Source organism: Nelumbo nucifera, chromosome 5 (genome assembly GCF_055504915.1).
Source record: "Nelumbo nucifera cultivar China Antique chromosome 5, China Antique-T2T, whole genome shotgun sequence".
Classification (NCBI taxonomy): Eukaryota; Viridiplantae; Streptophyta; class Magnoliopsida; order Proteales; family Nelumbonaceae; genus Nelumbo; species Nelumbo nucifera.
In genome coordinates, this window is record NC_142653.1 from 66,639,127 (window position 1) to 66,663,860 (window position 24,734).

Here is a 24,734-nt window from a genome sequence, read left to right on the forward strand (position 1 = left end):
TTGGTAGTAAATAAAAAAGAAAAAAAATTATTAAAATAGAAAGAGGTACAACTGAGGCTGATGAGAGATCACCAAAATTACAAGACATGATAGAAAGTAAAACCAAACAAGTAGAAGAAACAAAAGCCAAAAGAAAGACAAAACTTCTAAACCAGCTCAAGAATGTTCCAAAAATCAGCACCAAGATTTTCTTTTGAGACCTCAAATTCTGGAAGAATGAGAACCCAATCCACGATCCTTTTACCACACAGAAGTGTGATGTGGTGTCCCTAAATTGGGCAACATCATCAAATATTCTCCTATTTCTTTCTTTCCAAATTTCCCAACACACAGCAAAAGGAATGCAGCTCCATGTGATTTTTTCCTTGATATTTCCCCTAACACCTCGCCACCTAGAGAATAATTCCTCTGCCGAAGAGGGGACCATCAAACTAGCCTTGAAAAGTCTAAAAGAAGAATCCCCATATGAACTTAGAGTGGGGCATTCAATAAACAAATGAAAGACATTCTCCTCTGCATTCTCACATAAATAACACCTGCTAGCAAAGTGGAAACCTCTGCATTGAATGTGATTTAAAGGTCAAAATGCTATCCAATGCCACTAGCCAAGCAAATACTTCCACCCTTCCCCAAATCCCTTTTAACTCCGGACTTCCTCCATCACTCCTTGACAGAGCCTTGTGGAAGAATTTAACTGAAAACAACTGATTTCGAGACTCTTTCTACCATCTTTAGTCCTTTCTTTCTACTTGTTCTTCAAAAGATTGTAGCTGTACAAGTAGTTTCTACACATTCCTGGATTTCCCTTTGAGACTCTTTCCACCACCTTTAGTCCTTTCTTTCTACTTGTGCTTCAAAAGACTGTAGCTTTGCAGGTAGTTTCTACACATTCCTGGATTTCCCTTCGAGACTCTTTCAACCACCTTTAGTCCTTTCTTTCTACTTGTGCTTCGAAAGACTAGCTTTGCAAGTAGTTCTACACATTAATGGATTTCCCAGTCAAAAAGAGATCTTCTAAATCTTGGGCACCACACTCTCTACCTTGATTGAACTCAAAATTCCTTGCAATGGAGTTGTTCTTCTTAGCCAACCTATACAATTGCGGGCCAAGGTCACATAACTTTCCAATGCCTAACCAATCATCTTCCCAGAATTTAATTGTTGAGCCATCTCCAACTTTGAATAATATAGTTGAGGAAAGCTGATTAGAAGCACATAAATATGCGGTTGGGTGATAATTTATGGCCTTTTTTTTGCATTCTCTTTTCTTTTCCTCCAATTAACTTTTTTTTTATTTATTACCTTTTCCATTGTTGTATGATTCTCCTATTCGGAACTTTTATGATTCTCCTTTTCTAAAGGTTGTTCAGTATCCAGTTTATATGGCAATGGAGTGCCTACTTGAAATACTGGGGGAATAAAAACTTGGATTACGGGGTCTAGTTGGGTACTTCTTTCAATAGATTAACAAATGTCTATTTTTTCTACTACTTCAGTGTTTTCAGAAGTACTAGTTACAGTGATTGTTGGATATTTGGAGTGCAGTTACCTCCTCATGAACCTGGAGTGGTTAGAAGGGCAGTAAACCATTTCTTACAGGTATAGCCTTTCTTTATCTAGAAAGTCTTGGCTAAAAATGAATAATTTAATATACACTATCTTGTTTTTTTTTTGGTATAGCCGGCTTGACTTGTGAATTTTTCTATGTTTTTTCTGAATTTTCTAATATAATTAAATTTAGAACAATTTACATTGAAATGTTTCTCTGAGCAGTTATCCTATTTGTTATACTCACAAAAGTTTTAGGCTTCATTCATTGTGATCTTTTACTTATTTGTTCATGCATATTTGCAAATACTTATAGTATTTTTGGTCAATATATGTACAAATACTACATAAGTTACACATGCAAACTGACACAACATACTCTTCTTCCCTCTTTCCCTCGAAACTGTGATGATTATGAAACTTTTATGAAGTGAAGTCTTCAAGGAATCTTATCTGATGTGTGGAATGCTTGGAAATAGTAGGCTTCCTTTTTTTTGCCTCAAAATTGAGTGGCTTACACTTGAAAACATATAGATTGCAATTTTATTGCCTTAACAGGTTTTGTTTATTTTTATTACACCAAAGAAACAGCTGAAGAGGGAGGAGAGAAGAGAGATCAAAGACCATGTAGAGCAGCAGTGGCTTAGTTATGGGATTATTTGGGCCTGTTTTGGGCCTGCTTTGGGCTGTTTACTTGCTCTTTTACTTGTTTTATATTTACTCATAGGGCAGCAGGGTATTTTAGTCTTTGTACATCTTTTAAAAACTCTACTATTCTCTCTTCTTCTTCTTCTTGTTTGAATCAGTTTTTTCCTGCTATTTTTCTTTCTTAATCTGAAATATTTCTCACCAGTTTGGCAGCTTGACAACTTGGTATTAGAGCTGGTTTAGGTTCTTGTTTTTTGATCTTATGTTGTGTTGATGTAGCCGGATGCATGAGATAGGACTAGTGCTAGATTTTCAGTTACTTTTAGCCTAATTCTTGGAGGTTTATTGGAGATTCTATGTTTCTCAAGACCGGAGTTCTGGAGACTGTCCAAAAACCAGGAAGAATCAGAGCAATCATATTGGTTTAGGGTTTAATCATTAAACCTTTGATTGAAGATGGCACCCAGTGATTTCTGGGTATATTTTAAATCCCTCTTGATACTGGTTGAAGGTGGCAAGGTGTTGGAGACTTATGAAGGAAGTGGCTGATATTTTCTACTTTTCTCCAGGGTCGGCTCTAGGTTCTTGCTATAGGAAAGTGCGTTTAGAAAACTGGAGAGTAATTGCCCCTTCTAGATGGAGGGAGCTTGAAGTGATGGAGTCTTCCAGATGTTTAACAGGTGGAAAGCTGAACTGAGTGTTGAGGCGAAGAAAATACAGTTGGAACATGGAAGGGATAGAAGTAGGAACCTGCTGAAAATCAGAGAAGAAAGGAGGGCGATGATCCTCTTGCCTGAGGAGGCTGTGATGTGGCAGAAAGGTTTTATTGATGGAGTAATCAACTCTATCAGGGCAATAGGCTGGAGAAATTCCATGGAAATGCTAGGGAAGAGATTTGAAGTTGAGCTGAGACGGAATGAGAGAGGTTGGTTCATTGCTATCACAGAATATTTTGACAATAGCAGACAGATGTTATGTTTGCCGGAAGGGAAGGAGATACTGGGGTGGCTGGTCTTTGTGGATAAGTTACAACAGTATCTATTATACGTTGACAGGTCTTCAGGCAAGGAACATGACTTGAACACAAAAGAGCATAGTGAGCATAACCATCCAAGCCAGTTGGTAATTGATATAAATGATGGGGAGCAGGAAGCTGCAAAGCAGAGCTCCTCCCTTCATGGAGGAGTGATTGTTAGTTCAATGGGTGTGAAGACGTTGTTGATTGAGCCCGAGAAAAGTGATTGGGAGCTGCAGAGAATGGTCATAAAAGCCAATAAAGAAGTAAAGGATTGGAGGAAATTGCTGGACACAGTGGTGAGCATATTAGAAACGGAAGCTGTGGTAGCATTAAAGCCGTTCTCAGACAGGCAGGTGGTCCTTGATGTTGGCGATGGACATTGGAGCTTCACAACATTTGAATCTGAAGAGGGCCTGATCCAGGTTCAAAATTGGAATGTGTAACGAGATGGAACACACCTCCGGAAGTTTCCTGCTAAAGCTGGTAGGACTTCCTTTCCATCTCTCAAATGAATTGAACTTGGAAAACATAGTGAGGCTGTTGGGAGGAGTTTTGGAGGAGGTTGATCTTCAAGATTTACATGCTGCAGAGGTTAGGATTGCAGGGATGAAACCAATACTTTTACCCAAATCAGTTGAAGTGTTATCTGATGGCTTCTGGTATTGTGTTTGGCTGATATCAGAAGTGGAAGTGACTCTTTGGGGATGAAGAACCAAGGTTGAAGACGATTCTGACATGGTGGGCTGGTATACACGTGGCACACATTTGATGGTGAGAAGGATTGGTGAATAAAATAAGACCAATTGGGAAACTGGAAAGTTGGTGGAGGAAAACCAAAAGCCAAGTAATCTATTTAATGAAAAAAGTTCAAAAGATTTTGAATTAAAAGGAGAGAAAGAGTCCCGGGTTTCCTTTGCCGATGTGTCTAAGAGAGGGAGTGGCTTGGCTAAAAATAAGTTGTGAACCGTTGCCTTTGAATTGGGAGGCAGAGCGGTTTAGCCTCAGGACTGAAAACCAACCCACGTGATGTCTTAAGTGATCACGTAGATTGGGGAAGAGTTTTGTACCCTTAGACAATAGTCATCGTCTATCTTCTTCTCCAAAGAAGGCTGTTAGGTCTGGTGTTCTGCTGCCTTGATGGGTTGAACATAGTTCAGGGGGCTTGTTGCAATGGGTCTCTTGACTGACTTCAAATTCTGCTAGCACTGTCCAATTAGAGGTGTAAATCGGGCCGTGCCGCCCGCGGCCCGACACGATTTTGAGCCTGCCCAACCCGGCCTGGCACGACGGTTCATGGGTCGTGCCGGGGCACGACACGATTGTATGGGCTTGGGGTTTTAGGTCTATGGGTTAGGCCTACATGACATGGCATTGCGAGGCGTGCCGCCTGTCGCCCGGGGGCTAGCACGACGCAACCCACCCGAAGAAATAGCTGTTGGATGGTTGGAGTCTTGGAGAGACACCCCCCTCCAATGGCTAGTTTCAACTTTTTGAGGGGGGTTTTTATAGAAGTACCCCCCAACAGCTATAAACTATATAGGGGGGTATTTATGTAGTTTTGGCAGGGTATTTAGGTAAAGTGATAAATGACTTTATAATGACCAACATACCCCTCCCAACAACTAAAAAATGTCTAGTTTTTAGGGTATTTTGGGCAATTGAATTATTTTCCATTCCTACAAATAACCCTATTCTCCACACCAATTCAGTAATTCTCTTCTCAATTCTAGTACTCTCTCAGTCTCTCATCTCAATTCTCATACAGTCTCATACTGACATACTGTCATACACTTAGGCAGTTAGGGCACTTAGCAATTTAGCCATTTATGAAGCTTTGAGAGGCTTCAACCGTTGAAATCAAGTTGAGATTTTGAATCGGTAATCCGACCATCCAGGTAAGTGCAATTAAATTAATTTTTATTTTTTTAGAATTAAAAATAATGGCAAACTCCTCCTTTCGAAACCAATTCCCGAACGGTAATTTCACTAGCCTGATTTGGAAAATATTTAAAATAGAGGGGGTTGAGGGGAAGGGAAAAAGAGCCATTTGCCAAAAATGTAGGATTGACAGACTTCTATCAAGGGTCCTTAACCTTCATTCTCCTCATCAACTTCTTTTCCTTGATGAACCTCCTTTTAATCTACCCCTCAAGATCTTTGGTTGTGTTTGTTTTGTTCATGATATGAGTCCTTCCCGACATAAGTTTGATACTAAATCAGTTAAATGTGTTTTCCTTGGTTACTCTCCAGTCAGAAAGGCTATAGATTGTTTGATGGTCTCTCTGGCAAAAGGTATGTCTCTGAGGATGTTACATTTTTGGAGTCCTCTTTTTCCGGTCATCCTGTCCTTCTCTTTAGGGGAGAATGCAAGTGAAGATGGACTCCCTTTTTCCTTCCTGTTCCTACCTTTGTTCCTCTTCCACCCTCTCTTCCCAGTAACAATGGTATTCCTTCCCCTCCTCCTCCTCCTCTTGTGTATCGGCCTCGGTCCTGGCAATAGTTTTTCATCAGGCGTAGTAAGAGGGTGGCTCCTGAAGCAGAATGCCCACTACAATTTGATCTCTCGGACTTAGGTAATCTTGAACCTCTTGACAATCCTATTATTGATTCTGACCTTGATCTTCTTATTGCCATTCTAAAAGGGAAGAGGACATGTAGCAAGTATCCTATTACTAACTATGTGTCTTATGGTGCTCTCTCACCTTCTTATTGTGCCTATATTTCTGCCATCTCTTCTGTTTCCATTCCTCGCAGTGTTACAGAGGCAATGCAGTCCCCTCACTGGAAGGAAGCCATGGACCAAGAAATGGATGCCCTGATAAAGAACCAGACTTGGGAGGTTGTTCCTTGTCCTAAAGATAAGATTCCTGTTGGGTGTAAGTGGGTTTACACTGTTAAGCACAAGACAAATGGTTCAATCGAGAGGTACAAAGCTCGACTTGTAGCCAAAGGATACACTCAAACTTATGGCATTGATTACGTGGAAACCTTTGCTCTAGTTGCTAAAATGAACTTATTCGTGTGATCATGTCTCTTGCTGCCCATTACTCTTGGCCTTTACATCAAATGAATGTAAAGAATGCCTTCCTTAATGGGACTTACAAGAGGAATATGTATATGAACTTACCACCTGGGGTAAGCTTTCATAACAGTGACAGAAAAATCTGTTGCTTGAAGAAGTCCTTGTATGGCTCATGGAGTGTCTAAACTACTCTGATTGAAGACCTTATTGACTGAGATGGGCATCTAAGCAGATGTCCCAATGAGACTATATTGTGACAATCAAACAACCATAAATATTGCCCACAATCCTGTCCAACATGATCGTACAAAGCATATTGAGGTGAATAGAGAAAATATTTCTAGTAGAGAGATTTGCCTTCCATTTGTAAGGTCAGAAGACCAACTAGTTGATTGCCTCACTAAAGGTGTTCACCATCCAAAGTTTGCTGAGAACCTTGCCAATATGGGCATGACTAACATATATGCTCAGCTTGAGGGGGAGTGTTGAGAATGCTTAGACAGGGGTATTTTAGCTTTTTTCCTCTTCTCTTGTACTCTCTCTGTACTTGGGTGCCCAAGTAGGGGCTTCCTTGTAATTTTCTCTTTTCAAAACATAAACAATTTTTGAGGGTGTGAACAGTAACCAACACACCTCTCAACACGTCTCTCTTCTTCTTTTCTCTCTTCTAAACCCTAGATTTGTAACTCTTGTTTAACAATTGTAATCAGGTTCTCGGAAGAAAACAATAATTCTAGATAGAGGGTGACTACAAGTATGAGGAAATTTAATCAATTTGTGGATGTTTTTGAGCTTAAAGAGATCCCACTGTTGCATAACTTTACATGGTCCAAGCTCCAAGTGAATCCCATCTGTTTTGAGCTAGATGCATTTCTTTTTTTCAACTGATTGGGAAGAACAATGGGGGAGATTGACCTCTAGAACACTTCCAAGGGTAACATCAGACCATTGGCCTACTGTGATTTGTAAGGAAGTGCTGGGAAATGTAGGGCCTGCACCGTTTAGATTTGAAAATATGTGGCTATACCGCCTGGGTTTTATTAAGAAAGTCAAAGAATGGTGGTTAGAGAGTAATCTTGCAGTTGAATTTGGTAGGCTAGAATTAAAGATTGGAGTCTCTTAGAATTTGGTAGGCTAGAAAAAAGGAAGTAAGTAGTGATTGCACAACTGGAAGATCTGGATGCGAAGGGAGGGAGGGGATGTCTTATAGAAGAGGATGAGGAACAAAGGTGGAGATTGAGAAGACAGTTAGAGGATGATTTGTTCTAGGTGGAAATCAATTGGAAACAAAAATCAAGTTGTAAATGGTTAAAGGAGGGGGATAGGAATACTAAATTCTTTCATGCTGTGACATGTGGGAGGAGGAAAAATTTCATTTCAAGTTTGGAAATTAAGGGGATAACATTATCCAATTAGAGTGAGATTGCTAGGGCCTTTGCAAATCTATCTTGAGAAGACCTTTAAGTAATAGGGTGTGGATTAAGGGGATGGAATGGAATAGCCAAATCAAAGAATAGAAGATAGGGAGTGGTGGGAGAGAAAATTTGATTTGGAAGAAGTAAAGGAGGCAGCGTTTTCTATGGATAGGTCAAAGTCACTAATGTTGGCTTTATGATGGCATTTTATCAGGCTTGTTAGGAAATACTGAAAGAGGATCTAATGTTGGTATTTGATGATTCCATATAAGTGGAGTGGTTAACTCAGGTATGAATTCCACGTTCATTGCTTTGGTTCCCAAGAAGAGAGAAGCAACTCATCCAAGGGACTATAGACTAATCAGTCTAGTAAATAGTCTGTACAAGATTAGTGCAAACGTGTTGTCCTTTAGGATTAAACAAATGCTCCCTACCCTTGTAGCAAATAACCAAGGAGCTTTTGTGAGGGGAAGGTAGATAACCGATCAAATACTTATAGCAAATGATAGGGCTGTTCATAATATATTGTAAACCGATTAAATTGACCAAACCGAACCAACCCGACCCAACATGGTCAGTTCTAAAAAACAGTCGGTTGGTTTTAGTTTAAAAAATGGTAGAACCCGACAATTCGGTTCAGCTACAGTTTTTACCTTGTAATCCGACTTCAAACCGATCCGAACCGATGGAAAAGTTTTCATGTATATGTAAAAAGTTAAAAAACATAATGATTTTGGTCTTTTCTTAGTTTGACAGCCACTACATTCCATGTCCAATCCATTTGCCTATATTGACACGTTAGTAAATCTGGCGAGGGACAACATGTTTTATAAAGTAAAAGAAAACTTTTAGAAAAATATTAATATACCTATTTTGACAGACTTTTGACATGATCGACTGACATGCAATTGTAGGTATAGCCCGCATAGCTATAGGCTGATAATAATTGTAGGCATAGCCGTTAAAGGTTGGGCCAATCAACAATTGACCTTTTTAAATAAACATTAATTAAGATTTGATGTAATTAAAACCGATTAAACTGATTTCAGGTAAAATGAAAAAAAGTCGGTTTTCTTTAGTTGCTTGTTGGTTTTGGTTGCTCTTAAAAATAACCTGACTTTTTCGGTTCGGTTGATAATATTAAGTAAAACCGAACCGAATCGACCCGTGAACAACCCTAGCAAATGAGAGTGTGGAGGATTTCAAGAAATCAAGGAAAAAGGGAGTGGTTTGCATGTTGGACCTAGAAAAGGCTTATGATTTGGTAAATTGGTCCTTCTTGTTGGAGGTGATGATCACCTTGGTAAATGGAATGGTGGTGGGTTTCTTCCTACCCTTGAGAGGAATAAGACAAGGAGACTCCCTTACTCCTTTCTTGTTTACCTTGGTTGTTGATGTTTTGGGGAGACAAATCTCTAGAGCAAATTCCAGGAGTCTAATTAGAGGGTGGAGAGTTGGCAGGGAGAGCATACCACTCACACACTTGTAGTTTGTAGATGATACAATACTCTTCTATGAGGGAGGGGACCTGAGTTGGATTAGGTATTTGAAACTTACAGTATAACTTTTTGAGCAAATGTCAAACCTAAAAGTGAATTTTGAAAAAAAGTTGTATTATAGTAGTCGATCTAGGGAAGGGGAGATCCTTGCGTATGCAGGCATTTTGGAATGTACAGTGTCTAATTGGCCTCTTAACTACCTTGGTTTACCTCTAGGAGACGATCCTTAGAAAGGAAGTTTCTGGATTTCGGTTGTGGAGAGGTTTGAAAAGAGACTTTCCTTTTGGAAGAAGGATGAGAGACTTCCTTCTTCCAAGAAATAGGTCTACCTTAGCTAACTTGCCTGTTTATTACTTGTTGGTCTCTAAGATTCTTGCTAGGGTGGCTAGCAAGCTGGAAAAGCTAATGAGAGACTTCCTTTGGGAGCCATGGGAGGTGAAAAAAAAATGAAGGTGCACTCTATGCAAATCCGATGGTGAATCTTGTTATCATTTACTAATTTCTTGTTCTTATGCTACAGATATATGGGATTGGTTTTCTCTTTGTTTGGGTGCAGGTGGAATATGCCAACGGAGATAAAAATGCTGTTTGACCCATCTACCTTTGTGTTACCGAAGAAGAGGGGAAGAGTAATGTGGAGGTACACTAGAGCAGCAGTGGTGTGGACCTTGTGGGAAGAGAGAAATGCCAGCATCTTCCAAGAGAAAGAAAGGAGCAAACAACAAATTGTGGAGTGTGTAATGACTCGGGTTATACATTGGCTACAAGCGGTGGAACTATTCAAAAATTTCACATTTGATGATATTTGGAGGAATTGGTCTTTAGTGGCTTCTAGCTCAATGCAGAAGGCTATGGCAAGGTTGGCTTGGGCTCCTCCCATTGAAGGATTTTTGAAATTAAACTTCGATGGGAGTAGTCAAGGCAACCTAGGCAGAAGGAAGGAAACTTGAAAGCACTCTTCTCAGGACAAGTGGGGAATGGAGACTCCTTATAGGCAGAATTGTACGCAGCCCTACAAGGTGTATAGATTGCAAGAGAGTTAGGATTGGAAAATTTGGTGATAGAAGGGGATTCCAAGGTGGTGGTGGGTTGGCTAAAAAACCCATATTCAATGATTTGGGTTTATAGAAATGAATTGAAGAAATTCAAATGGTTAACTCAGCAGATGGAGGTAACTATACAGTGGGTGGGGAGGGAGGCAAATGCTTTTGCTGATTCTCTAGCTAAACAAGAGGTAACTAGGGAACAATTGTACTTGGCCCAATTGTAACTTTATGATGCTTCTGTATCAATGAGCGAGGCTGCACCTCGCGCCTCATATTGGGATGCTTGTAACGAACTATTTATCATTCGCTTCTAACAAAATTAATTGAATTTTATCTATCAAAAAAAAACGGGAGGAGAAAAAGGACCATACGGTTGGGTGGGAGGTGGTGTGTAGGAGTAAGCAGGATGGAGGTCTAGGCATTGGGAATGTCAGGAAGAGAATCTTGGCTCTGCTAGGGAAATGGTTGTTGAGATTTTCACTAGAGAAGGAAAAACTGTGGGCTAAGATAATAGTTAGAGGGTTCTATCCAAACCCTAGAAAGCAATTCAAGCCATTCTGCCTTTATTTTCTCCTTGGATCAGGTAAGACTTGCACTCAGGAAACCTCATCAAGTTTTGAGAACATGTTTGGGTTAGGGATTCTCCTTTGAAAGACCAATTTCCAACCCTTTTTGCTATCTCTACCTTTAAAAATGAACCGGTCTCTACTCTCCTTGTACCCTCTAACTTGATCTCTGCTCTAGGTTTGGATAGAACTTGGGATTGAGAAGAGCTACCAAGGACATAGAATTGGATAGTAACTTAACTATCTTGTCCATTCTTGATGAGGTTTTCTTGGAACCTACAAAGACAGACAATAGAATCTGGGTCCACTCTCCTTTAGGTTCCTTTACTTGTGCTTATTTTTTAAAGGCCCTATCACAACCGGCTATTCCTCTTGGTTTGTCATTTCCTACCAAAGAAGTGTGGTGCTAATCTATCCCTCCAAAGGTTGAGAGTTTTTGTTGGGAAGTTCCTAGAAAGAGTCAACACAGGTGACTTGCTTCAAAGAAAAAGACCCAATAGATGTTTGTCTCCTCATTGGTGTGTTCTTTGTAAAGATGATGGTGAGTCTGGTTACCACTTACCAATTTCTTATCAATTTGCAAAATCTATTTGGGAATGGTTTACTTCTTTGATTGGGTGCAGGTGACTTCCCCAATGAATGTGCAAAGCTTGTTTACTTCCTATTCTTTCAACTGCCCAACAAAAAGGGCAAGGATCATGTGGAAATGTGTTAGGGCTGCTGTTGACTGGACTATATGGGAAGAAATAAATTCAAAGACTTTTGCAGAAAAGGAGAGAAGTCTGGAAGCCGTGCTAGAGGTGATCCATATAAGTGTAATACATTGGTTCTAAACATTGGATATGTTTACAGAATTCTCAGTGGATGACCTGCTAAGGAAATGGAAAGAAATTGCAAGTTCAGCCTTAGTTAAGAAGACTTCAAGTTCCAACTGGAACCATCCGCCTCTCGGCTTTATCAAACTAAATTTTGATGGCAGTAGTATGGGAAATCCATGGCCTTTGCGTATTGGGGGAGTGCTAAGAGATGAGAAAGGGAATGCAATAGCTATGTTCTCCAACCCAATTGGAGTGGCAGATTCTTTGAGGGCTCAGGAATTAGCAACTTTGGAAGGGGTACAAAGGGCTAAGGACCTGAATGTCAATAAACTGATTATAGGAGGAGATTCTAAGATTGTTGTACTGAGCTAGCTAAAAGAATACAGCCGACACAAAAGAGAAAATTCAAGTGGCTGACTAAGGACATTCAAGTTCAATGTACTTGAGTAAAGAGAAGTCCAAATTCCTTTGTAGATGGATTAGCTAGGCAAGGGGTGAATAGGAATTCTGTTTTCTGGGCTTAGATGTAATTGTTCTTTTCTCTTTGGGTGCCTGAGCACATACTTAGGGAGTTTAGACAATTTAGCTACCCTCCTTTGTAAGCTTATTCTTCTTTGATGAAATTTACTGTTATTGATCACAAAAAAAGAAAAAGAAATATGTGTTTAGAAAACCGGACCAGACCGACTGGTCGGAGCAGTTGAATTGTGACTTGGGCTTGGTTGTTTTGGTCATACCCCCAAAACCGGATTGGGTAAAAAACCGACCAAAACCACCAACCTGGCCGATTGAACCGAGAAATCGCTGAATCAGTCCTGGTTTTAGAATACCGGCGGGTTTTTTGAAAATTCTTTAGCACATAAATGCGAACTTCTGAAGGCCATAACTTTGCACTTGGATGTCTGATTGGGTTGATCCTCTTTTTTGTATTTTGGGTAACTTTCCAAGGTCTACGTGTTCCCAAGGGGCCAAAGGCACCTTGTCCCACTATTTTTGCCAAAAAACCCCTTTTTTGGCCTCAAATCTTAATTTTGAATATAAAAATTAAATGTTATAGAAGAATACAATTATACATTTTGAATATATGCATACAATTGATATTATCATGTATATATCATGTAATTGTGCATGTTATATATATATACATTATAATGTAGTATAAAATAAGAAACATGTTATAGCAGAATATAATTATACATTTTGGATATATTATAATCTAATATATAATTTATAATATTATATATTATATAGTTTACAATTATTACATACACATAGATATAGATATAGATGTATATATATATATATATTACATCATCACGGTTTGACCCTGGTTGAACCTCTGATCCATAAACCTCTCCCTTTTCTGGGTTGATGCCCAGTCCGGTTCTCTGAACTTTGACAGAAATTAATCTGTTTCTTAACTGAGAGGGATCTTTTAGATTGCTTTTTATTCCCTCTCTCTGGAAAGGTTTTATAACCCGTTAACAGAATTTTCAGCAAGGGCGCTTTTTTTTTTATTTTTTTTTCTTTTGGCCAGTTGGTGAAGTACTTGAAGTGTGTGCATTATGGAGGCTGCTGGAAATGAACCTAAACCTAGTGGAGAAGGTATGGTAGGGGCTGGAAATGTGATCGACAGTAGTGCCTTTCAGATTACAACAGTCAATCTTGATGGAACAAATTATTTAGAATGGGCTTAGTCTGCTATGATGGCAATTGGAGGAAGAGGAAAGATGGATCTTTGACTGGTGATACTAAGAAACCTGAAACTACAGATGCATCCCACAGTAAATGGGTTTAAGAAAACTCTATGGTGATGACATGGCTGTTTAACTCAATGCAGTCCATATCAGCTGAAATTACTTGTGGATGAAATCAGATAAAGAAATTTGGATTAATGTGAGGGAGAAAGGTTCAAAGTATTGATATGTATCGGCCCATACCGGTCAATACGTATTGTATTGGTGGGTCATCAATACATGAAATAAGGGGAGTTTCGGGATAAGACCTGTTTCAAGGGGTAGTCAGGCTTTAACCGACCCCCTTGAACATGTTCGATAAAAACTAAAAAGAAAATGTGTTGATACAAAATCCGATATACCCAATTTGGGGTATCAGACTGTATTGATACTTTGAACCTTGTGAAGGAGACATTCTCAAGCCTCTTAATGTTGCTAGAACCTATGAGTTAAGGAGTGAAGTGATCAATCTTAAATAAGGGGAGAAGCCGGTATCAGTTTTATCAGTTTACTCTTCTACCCTAAACTCATTGTGGCACTAGAAAACTGGTTGAGAGGAACAGAATTTTTGAGTTTCTGGCCAAGCTGAACTCACATTATGATATAGTTAGGAAGAAAATCCTCACTCAAGATAGTATCACCTTGTCTTAGGCCTACTCCCTTGTGCACAGCGAGGAGAGCAGGACAATGGTCTGCTTTTTCTGCTATGAAACTAGAGATATTTGTTGGAAACTCCATCCACACTTGGTTCTTGCTAGACTTAGGAATAAAAGGGGGAATGCAAATACAATAGTTACTACTGAGGTTCCCTTTGCCTTGGGGAACAAATCATCTTCTTTGGAGTCCTTGGCTGCTACTAGGGCTGCTATAATTTGTTGGTGAATAGGGTAAGAGCATCTAGAGTCCTTGATTAATCTCATTCTACACCTGGTACATCCACTTTAGCATTTGCCCACTTAGGTAGTTAGGTACTAGACCAACTGCTTGTCATGCTTTTGTTATAGGTAATTCTAGTATTGCTTGTATAGTTAATTCAGGTGCCTTTGACCATATGACTATCTTATCTCCTTTATTTACTTCCTATTAGTTAGCCTCTCGTATTTACAAAGTCTTTATTGCTAATGGCTCTCTTGTTCCTATCTCTAGCAAGAGTGACATCAGGATGCCCGAAATTACCCTCTCTTCAGTCCATAATGTACCTAACATAGTTCTTAAGGTGCCAAGGCGAGGCTAGGTGACATGGGGGCGCCTTGTCGCTTAGTCGCCTAGGCGATGGATTTTTTTAAGTATAAAACATATATCCTAGGGTAGATGCCTATGTTCCATATCCATGTTTCCTTAATAATTATCCATAATTTTCATAAGAAAAGAAGATAGAAAACGAAGAAAATTCAAAAAAATATAGGGGCTGAACCCAAGGTGCAAAGTATTGGAAACACAAGGTGTATTGAAAGGTAATTTTAAGAGATGTATTGGGATACACTTTGGCAATACAGATACAGACGAAAAATCAAGATACGCATTGATACACTAGAAAATCCAAAGAAATCCTTAGAAAAATATATTAACAACAATAAAAACGAGTTTTATATGATTATAACTAATTCATTTAAACATAAAAACCACACTTTAAGGGTTGATATAAAACATCGGGACATAATTGGTACCCGTTGAAGAATAATAGAAGAACTAAAATGTATGTGTGTATATATACTAATATTTATTAGTTAATATTTTTTTGAAGCCATTTATTAGTTAATATTTATTACATATAGATTTAGATAATATTTATTATGTATATAAGTTAATATATATACCTTAGTTTTTAGTAAATAAATATAATTTGTATTAATCTTTATTATTATATAAATTTTAATAGTCAAATTTTTATCATTTATTGAGAAACATCCACTAAGAGAAGAAAGATTACTTAAGAATCAAAATACATATTATTAAGACAAATAGTTAAGGTAAGATATAGTGGTGGACTAATTGTCGTTTTAAATAAATGATTAGGGTTTGAAACTTCTTACCTTCAACTTATGAGTTTTAACAACCTATCTGACTTAATTGGCATTTAATGACGTCTCAAATGCCTTAATTAAAGGTGACTCAAATGAGCATTTAATTAAGTAATATTAGCATTTAATGTTGTCTCAAATTCAAAGGCTTAATTAAAAGTAATATAAATGAGAGAGGAGAGATAAATTAAATCTGAATTTGGATTTAAAAAGTAGAAAGAGAGGGAAATGAAATTCAGATTGTATCAGCTGATAGATTGTGTGTATTGGTCTGTTTCGGGATTGTATTGGCCAGTACATACCCAAAATGGTTTGATTCGGACCCCTCATGAAACGGTACGTATTGGCCGATACAGGCTGCTATACTGCGAAATTTTAAACCTTGGAGCTCCTATCTTTGTTAAAGGAAATGAAGAAAAGTAAAGCTGGAAGAAGAGAATATGTTGATTAGATATGATTTTAAGTTCTTCCATACTTATTAGTTCAGGTTTTAATTCTTTGAAGGTTCAATACAGAATTTAACAATGTCTGTGTTGATTAAACCCTAACAAATAAGAAAATAGTTAAAAGAAATTAGTATATAAACACAAAATCAATCTTTTAGTTTAAAAATGCCTGTTTTATAATTATAATCTCAAAAAATTAAGAACATAAAAGTATAACACAATCTACAAAATTGCTTGGCAATTAGGCGAGGTGAGCCTCCAAGGTTAACAACTATGGTGCCTAAACTGAGTACTAATATTCTTTCAGTTAGTAGTTTAACTAAAACTCAGAATTGTTCAATAAAGTTTTTCCCAATCATTGTGTTTTTCAAGATTTGGTGACAAAGAAGGTAATTGGGATTGGCCATAAGGCTGATGGAATCTAGTTGCTTGATGATCCACTTGGAAGCAATAAGATTGTTGGAAGGTCTTTAGTTTGTCAATTAGTGGGTTAAATTATGTTGTGGCATGATCGGTTAGGTCATTTGTCTTTTGGGTCATTGAGGGTTCTTTTTCCTACTTTGTTTGAGTTGGTTCGGTTGTCTAGTTTGAATTGTGAGATTTGTGAACTTCCTAAGCATTGTGGAACCACATATTCTGAGTCATAAAAGAAGTGTTTCTCCTTTTGAAATTGTGCATATTGATGCTTGGGGGCCTTTTCACATCGCTGCTGTTGAGCAAGAGCAAGTGAAGAGAGGAGAGGAGAAGAGAGAAAAGAGATGAGTCGAGTGACTGAAAGCCCTCTAGAACTTTGGGGGCGAAAGAATGATTTTATTATTTATACTAGTACAGTCGAACAATATGAACAGAGGAGAAATTACAACAATATCCTTATGGTACTAAATCTGAATACATAAACAACTGACAACACTCCCCCTCAAGTTGGAGCATAGATATCAATCATGCCCAACTTGTCACAAAGATCATGATGTTTGGAAAGGTTTAAACCCTTTGTAAAGATGTCTGCAAGCTGGTTCTCAGAAGTGACATAGGGGGTACACACTTCGCCTGTGATAACTTGCTCTCTGATAAAATGCTTGTCAACTTCGATGTGCTTTGTTCTATCATGTAGCACCGGATTGGCAGCAATGCTTATAGCTGCTTTGTTATCACAAAATAGAGTTATAGGTTTGGTCACTGGGAAACCCAACTCCCCCAACAAATTCTTTATCCACATGCCTTCAGCAACCCCATGGGCCATAGCACGATATTCAGCTTCAGCACTGGATCTAGCTACCACATTTTGCCTTTTACTCCTCCATGTAACAAGGTTCCCTCCTATAAAGGTGCAGTAGCCACTGGTAGACTTTCTATCACTTTGGGATCCAGCCCAATCTGCATCTGTATAAACTTCAACTTTCAAATGTCCATGCTTTTGAAACAACAAACCAGTACCCGGATACTTCTTTAGATATCGGAGGATTCTCTCTGCTGCTTCAAGATGAGAAGACCTAGGAGCATGCATGAACTGGCTGAGGACATCAACAGCATATGCAATGTCTGGGCGAGTCATAGAAAGGTATAACAATCTCCCTACAAGTCTCTAAAACTGTTTCACATCCTTGAGCGATTCACCACAGTTGTCACCTAATTTATGGTTGGGGTCAATGGGAGAGTCAACTGGCTTCACCCCCATCTTTCCAGTGTCCTGAAGTAAATCTAGGACGTATTTCCTTTGAGAAATGAAGATACCATTCTTTGATCGGGCAACTTCAATTCCAAGGAAGTATCTGGCAGGTCCTAGATCCTTCACTTCAAACTGAGTGGCAAGAAAAAGTTTCAATTTCTGAATTTCATCCTCCCAATCACCAGTAACAATTATGTCATCCACATATACAATTAGAGCAACAATTTTACCTTCTTTTTTCACAAACAATGTGTGATCTGATTGACATTGCCTGTATCCTTTCTGCTGAACTGCCACATGGTATCTGCTGAACCAAGCTCTTGGTGATTGTTTCAGCCTGTATAAGGACTTCTTCAACTTGCACACTTTCTGTTCATTTCGTTGGGCTAGAAAACTAGGAGGTTGAATCATGTACACTTCCTCTTCAAGGTCACCATTCAAGAATGCATTCTTGATGTCCAGCTGGTGTAAAACCCAATCCAGATTAGCCGCAAGAGAGAAAATGACTCTAATGGAATTCGTCTTGGCAACGGGGGCAAAAGTTTCTGCATAATCAACTCCATACACTTGAGTAAATCCCTTTGCCACTAAGCGGGCTTTATACCTTTCCACTGTTCCATCAGCCTTATGCTTGACTGTGAACACCCATTTGCATCCAACTAGAACCTTTCCCTTACGAAGATCAACAAGTTCCCATGTGCCATTTTTGTGAAGGGCATTAATTTCTTCCCTCATGGCATTTGTCCATTCAGGAACTGAAAGAGCTTCTGCCACATTCTTAGGGATAGGGACATTGTCAATAGAGGTAAGGAAGGCACGGAATGAGGATGAAATGTTCTCATAGGAGACAAAGTTGGAAATGGGATGTTTAGTGGTGAACAATCTAACACCCTTCCTGTGAGCAATAGGACGGTCAAGATCATTAGTAGTAGAGGAATCATTTTCAATAGATTCAAGGACATCATTGGGAGCCAAAATACCTGAGCGAGTATGATCCTCCCCCGAGGAGTCTGGTGGCACTGGAGGTACAACTTCCGGATTCTCTACAGCTCTTGAATTTGGTTGGCCTTTGCGACGATGAGAAAAAACACGAAAAGGTGGAGGGTCAGGGAGAGAGGGAAGCTGAACCAGTTTCTCCTCATGCCTACACTCCCCCTGAGGAGAAACAGGATAGAAAGGCTCATCTTCAAAGAAAGAAACATCCATGGAGACATAGAATTTACGAGAAACAGGATCAAAACAACGGTATCCCTTTTGAGTGAAGGAGTAACCAAGAAATATGCAAGGGATAGCACGAGAATCCAATTTCCCACGGGTGGGAGACAGATTTTGGACAAAACACCGGCAACCAAAGACACGAGGAGGAACAGAAAGAAGGGGAGCCTTAGGAAAGAGAAGTTGATGTGGGGCTTTGTACTCTAACCGACGAGAGGGCATACGGTTTATAAGGTAAGTGGAACAAAGAACAACTTCAAGCCAAAACCGTTTGGGAACATTCATATGAAGTAGTAAACCTCGAGCCACTTCAAGGAGATGTCGGTTCTTCCGTTCGGCCACACCATTTTGTTGTGGTGTGCGGGCACAAGAGCTACAGTGAAGGGAACCATGCGAAGCAAAAAATTCCGTGAGATCACTATGAAAAAATTCTTTTGCATTGTCTGATTGGAAAATTTGGATTTCAGTTTGAAATTGAGTGAAGACCATCCGCGGGAAATCTTGAATGATTTTTGGTACTTCTTCTTTGGTTCGCATCGGGTATACCCAAGTATATCTGGAATAATCACCAATGAGGGTAATGAAATACTTGTAGCCACTCTCAGATGGTAAAGTAACAGGGCCCCACACATCAGAATGAACAATGTGAAACGGAGATTCAGATTTACTATTTCTTTGAAGAAAATGAGTTCTACAATGCTTACTCAACTGACACGTTTGACAAGAAAAATCAGAAACAGACATTGACTTAAACAGTTATGGGAATACAAATTTCAAAGACTCAAAAGACAAATGACCAAGTTGACAATGCCATAAATATACTTTTTTCTTACAGGACTGATTCATAGACTGACTCATAGACTCTGTAACATGAAGACCAGCCTTATTCTCCAGCATGTAAAGTCCATCAACCATACGACCCCTACCAATCGTCCTCCCCGAGGCCAGATCCTGAATCACACAATGAGAAGGGAAAAAGGTCACTGAGCAATTCAAGGAATTAGTAACACTACTAACAGAGAACAAATTAATGGGAAAATTTGGAACATGAAGAACATCAGAAAGGGTAAGGCCAAGAGGAAGAGAGAGAGTTCCTTGACCAGCTATGGAAGAGTATGATCCATCGGCTAGTCTCACCTTGTCTCTTCCAGAAAGAGGGTGATAGGTTTGAAAGTAAGAGGACGTACTAGTCATATGTTTTGATGCTCCAGAATCAATGATCCATGGAGAGTCAGGGGTGTGAGAAGCAACATGGAAAGCAGTGGCAGGGTTACCTGAAGTAGATGCAAATGAGGTTGAGGGAGGAGTATCCATCTGATGAATTGCTCTACCATAGAGCTCTAAATGGTCACGGAAGGAATTCATAATGTCCTCCCTCGGGTCAGGTCCAGTGAGATGTGTCTGAGCCACAGTAGAAATGGGGGCTGATTTTCCCGAGTAGCCATGTTGGCCATGTGATGTTTCTTTGTACTTTGTTGTCCGTACTTCTTATTCACCTCTGAACCTTGCTTCTTAGTCAGATCTTGAGCTCATTTTGGTTTCCCATGAAGATCCCAACAGGTATCTTTGGTGTGTCGGGGTTTCTGGCAATGAATGCACCACAATTTTTCCTTATCTTCTGTTTTTTTCTGGAGATCTCCTTTCCGGGAAGAAGATCCCACACCAGTAGATACACCTCCTTTTGCAACTAACACAACAGCATCCCCACCAGGGTTGTTCATCAAATTTCTCCTGCTTTCTTCAGATTGTACAAGAGCATAGACTTCTTGAACAGAAGGGAGATCCTTAGAGCTGAGAATCTGAACCCTGATAGATTCATACATAGGATTCAGACCATGTAAGAATGCAAACACCCTTTGCTGGGAGACAAGCTGTTTGTACTTCTTAGCATCCTCATCACACTTCCAATCCACACTCTGGTAGTGATCCAACTCCTTCCAGACAGATGTTAAGTCAGAGTAATAGACCGATAAACACCTCTCCCCCTGTCTACAAGTAGAAGATGATGTCTGCAGTTGATAAATTTTGGCATAGTGTCGCAATTCTGAATATGTAGACTTTGCTTGTTCCTAGATTTCATTCGTTGTTTCAGCCCACATGAAATTCTTCCTAATTTGAGGTTGCATGGACACCAAGAGCCAGGACATAACAATACTGTTCTCCTGATTCCATCTATCATATTCAGCACTCTCGAAGGATGGTTCTTTTATCCTCCCATTAATATAGCCTATCTTCCCCCTTGCAGTGATGTATAATTTGATCCCTCTTGACCACTCCAGGTAATTTAAACCATCAAGAGGGACAACAGCCATGGGAAAGGATAGGTCACCCCCACCCATTCCATTCAGCATTGAGGAAACTCCAGATGTGGCTGAATCTTCACTGCTCATGATATCTGAATAAAAGGTTGAAACAACAACCAAAAAAGGCACAACCGTACAAGACTATTTCAGAGATAGGTCCTTCTGACCACTGGTTTCACTGAGAACAAAAGAAAGAACACTGCTGTTGCAGTACAAGAACAGGTCCTTCTGACCTACAGCTTCACTGAGAACAAATAACAAACTGAACACTGCTGTTGCAGTACTGAAACAGGTCCTTCTGACCTACCGTTTCACTGAAACAAGTCTGCACACTGCTGTTGCAGTACAAGAACAGGTCCTTCTGACCTACGGCTTCACTGAGAACAAATAACAAACTGAACACTGCTGTTGCAGTACTGAAATAGGTCCTTCTGACCTACGGCTTCACTGAAACAAGTCTGCACACTGCTATTGCAGTACAAGAACAGGTCTGAATGACCTACTTAGTAGGGCTTAATAAGATTGATGTTGAGCAGACAATTAGTCGGCTAAAACAGACCATCAACAGTCCATAATACCAACAACAAAAAAGTTTGAATACAGTTACTGTGTTAAGGAATACAGTCGCTTAACAGTAGGGCAGCCGAACAGTTCATCAGTCGAACAGACAACAGTAGGGAGTCGAACAGTTATCAAACAGTTCAGCAAACAATGGGTATCCGAACAGACAAGGATGATAGTCCACAAACAATAGGCATCAAATAGTAGGCATCAAACAGTTCATCAGTTCATCAGTTCATCAGTCGAACAGACAACGGTAGGGTAGCCGAACAGTCATCAAACAGTTCAGCAAACAATAGGCATCCGAACAGACAAGGATGATAGTACCTCTTTTAGTTTCAGATGAATGTCTCCCTTATGGTAAACCAGAGCTCCTTCTACGAATCCTCAAACAATAGGCAGCCAAACAGAAGATGAGCAATTTCTGGGTTGGAAGACGAAAAAACTCTATAACTTCTGGGTCGAATTGACTTCACCAGATCAGGAGTTCGATTGGAGACAAGACTGGATGCAACAGTAGTTAGCTTGACACCACCCTTCAGCCCTGGACGACTTGCTCTGATACCATGTTGAGCAAGAGCAAGTGAAGAGAGGAGAGAAGAGAGAAAAGAGATGAGTCGAGTGACTGAAAGCCCTCCAGAACTTTGGGGGCGAAAGAATGATTTTATTATTTATACTAGTACAGTCGAACAATATGAACATAGGAGAAATTACAACAATACCCTTATGGTACTAAATCTGAATACATAAACAACTGACAATAGCTGCCATGGGGGATATAAATATTTCTTGTTTGTTTATGATTATTCTCATTTCATCAGACAATTCTTACACAATTTGATATTTGCATCAAGGTTTTCAAATCCGATAATGCCAAGAATACTTCATAGAACCTTTGTCTTCCTATCTCCTTGAATATGGGGTCAGTCACCAAAGTACTTGTCCTCATACTCCTTAGGAAAATGGAGTTGTTGAGAGAAAGAACCGGCGTATCCTAGAGATGGCTAGGAACATTATGAGCATTATGCTAAGGTCACATGTTCCTATATGCTTTTGGGGGGATGCAATTCATACAACTATTTATCTCAAATTGTGTTCCTTGTCGGGTTGTGGGCATGAAAGGCACCTTTTTCTCTTCTGTACCCTGACAAAGACTCCTTTACTATCCCTCTTGAAGTGTATGCCTATACCTATTTTGTTAGATTTTGGGACCTTGTGTTTTGGAATGGTAGAATACTGATATGTTTCATTCTATTGCCAATGGGCATATTTATACAGTAAGCTGCTGCAATAAATAGAAAGAAAGAAAAATAGAAAGAAAAAAAAATAGAAAGAAAAGAAAATAGAAAGAAGAAAAAATAGAAAGAAGAGAAAATAGAAAGAAGAGAAAATAGAAAGTACAAAAATAGAAAGAAAAAACTTTCTAAATCAATCCTAGGAATATATACAATTCTATTTTCAGATCTGAACCAATAACCCCACGTTTTCCAACACTCCCCCTCAAGCTGGTGAATAGAGATCCTCCATTCCCAGCTTGGCTATAATTCTCCGAAAGTCTGTATTATTGAGCCCTTTAGTAAGTACATCGGCCAGTTGTCCTTTTGTAGACACATAGGGAGTGCAAATCAACTTGCTGTCCAGTTTCTCTTTTATAAAGTGTCGGTCAATTTCGATGTGCTTCGTCCTGTCATGTTGAACAGGATTGTGAGCAATATTGATGGCTGACTTGTTGTCACAATATAGTTTCATAGGCTCTTCTCGTGGAATCTTCAGGTCTTCTAAAATTATCTTCAACCAGAGTAATTCACACATTCCTTGTGCCATAGCCCTGAATTCTACCTCTGCACTTGACCGAGCCACTATATTTTGCTTCTTACTCCTCCAAGTGACTAAGTTTCCTCCTAAGAAGGTACAGTAACCAGAAGTGGACCGTCTATCTACTGGAGGTCCTGCATAATCGGCATCTGTATATGCTTCAAGAGTTAGTCCTCCATTTCTTCTGAATAAAATTCCTTTTCCTGGATTGGCTTTCAAATAGTGCAAAATTCGATGAGCAGCCTGCAGATGAACTTCTTTAGGATTATGCATAAACTGACTTATTACACTTACAACATATGCAATATCCGGTCGTGTATGTGCAAGATAAATGAGTTTTCCAACTAGTCTTTGGAACATCTCCTTGTCTACACTTGCATTCTCGTGGGCTTCTTCAAGTTTATGATTGGGATCTATAGGCGTGGAAGCTGGTTTACATGCCATATTTCCTGTTTCTCTCAAAAGATCAACAACATACTTTTGTTGAGAGATAAAGATGCCTTGTTTAGAATGTGCAACTTCAATTCCGAGAAAATACTTTAGTCTCCCCAAGTCTTTTATTTCAAATTCTCTGGCAAGGCAGTTTTTCAATGCTTCCTTCTCCTTTTTATCATTCCTAGTAACGATTATATCATCCACATAGACTAATAGTGCAGTAACTCCCCCTGAGGCTGTGTGTTTGATAAACAATGTGTGGTCACCTTGACTTTGCTTGTAACCTGTACTCAGCATTACCTTCGTAAACCTTCCAAACCATGCTCTCGGAGATTGTTTGAGACCGTATAGTGCTTTCTTCAACCGACAAACTTTGTTCCCTTTAATGCCTTCTCCAAAACCCGGTGGAATGTCCATGTATATCTCCTCTTCTAGATCACCATGGAGAAACACATTTTTTACATCAAACTGTTGCAAATCCCAATTATAGTTAGCAGCCAACGACAGTAACACCCTTACTGTATTCATTTTAGCTACTGGGGCAAAAGTCTCCTGATAATCTACCCCATAAGTCTGTGTATATCCCTTGGCTACCAGGCGTGCTTTGTACCTTTCTAATGACCCATCAGATTTGTACTTAATTGTGAACACCCATTTACAACCTACCGTCTTCTTGTTTCTTGGTAGATCCACAACTTCCCATGTGTTGTTTTTTTCTAATGCCTCCATTTCCACTCTCATGGCTTTTCTCCACTCCTTATTAGAAAGTGCCTTGGCTAGAGTATTAGGAATTGGAATGGTATTAAGGCTGGCTAGAAAACTTTTATGGGATTTAGAGAATCTTTGGAATGATACATATTTGGCTAAAGGGTACAGTGGGCGTTTGGTACATTCTCTGGTTCCTTTTCTCAGTGCAATAGGTAGGTCATACTCATACTCAGACTGTGAAGGTGTAG

At 39.4% G+C, this 24,734-nt stretch overlaps 1 protein-coding gene across 1 annotated transcript in view; it reads left to right on the forward strand.

Moving 5' to 3' along the window:
- The window catches only part of LOC104586484 (Pseudouridine synthase family protein), an 88,526-nt gene that overhangs the window by 16,456 nt on the left and 47,336 nt on the right, over positions 1 to 24,734 (forward strand). The window contains exon 4 of the mRNA XM_010243734.3: positions 1,546 to 1,599. Within this exon, the coding sequence (XP_010242036.1) occupies positions 1,546 to 1,599 (54 nt within the window). The remainder of the gene's footprint in view (positions 1 to 1,545; positions 1,600 to 24,734) is intronic.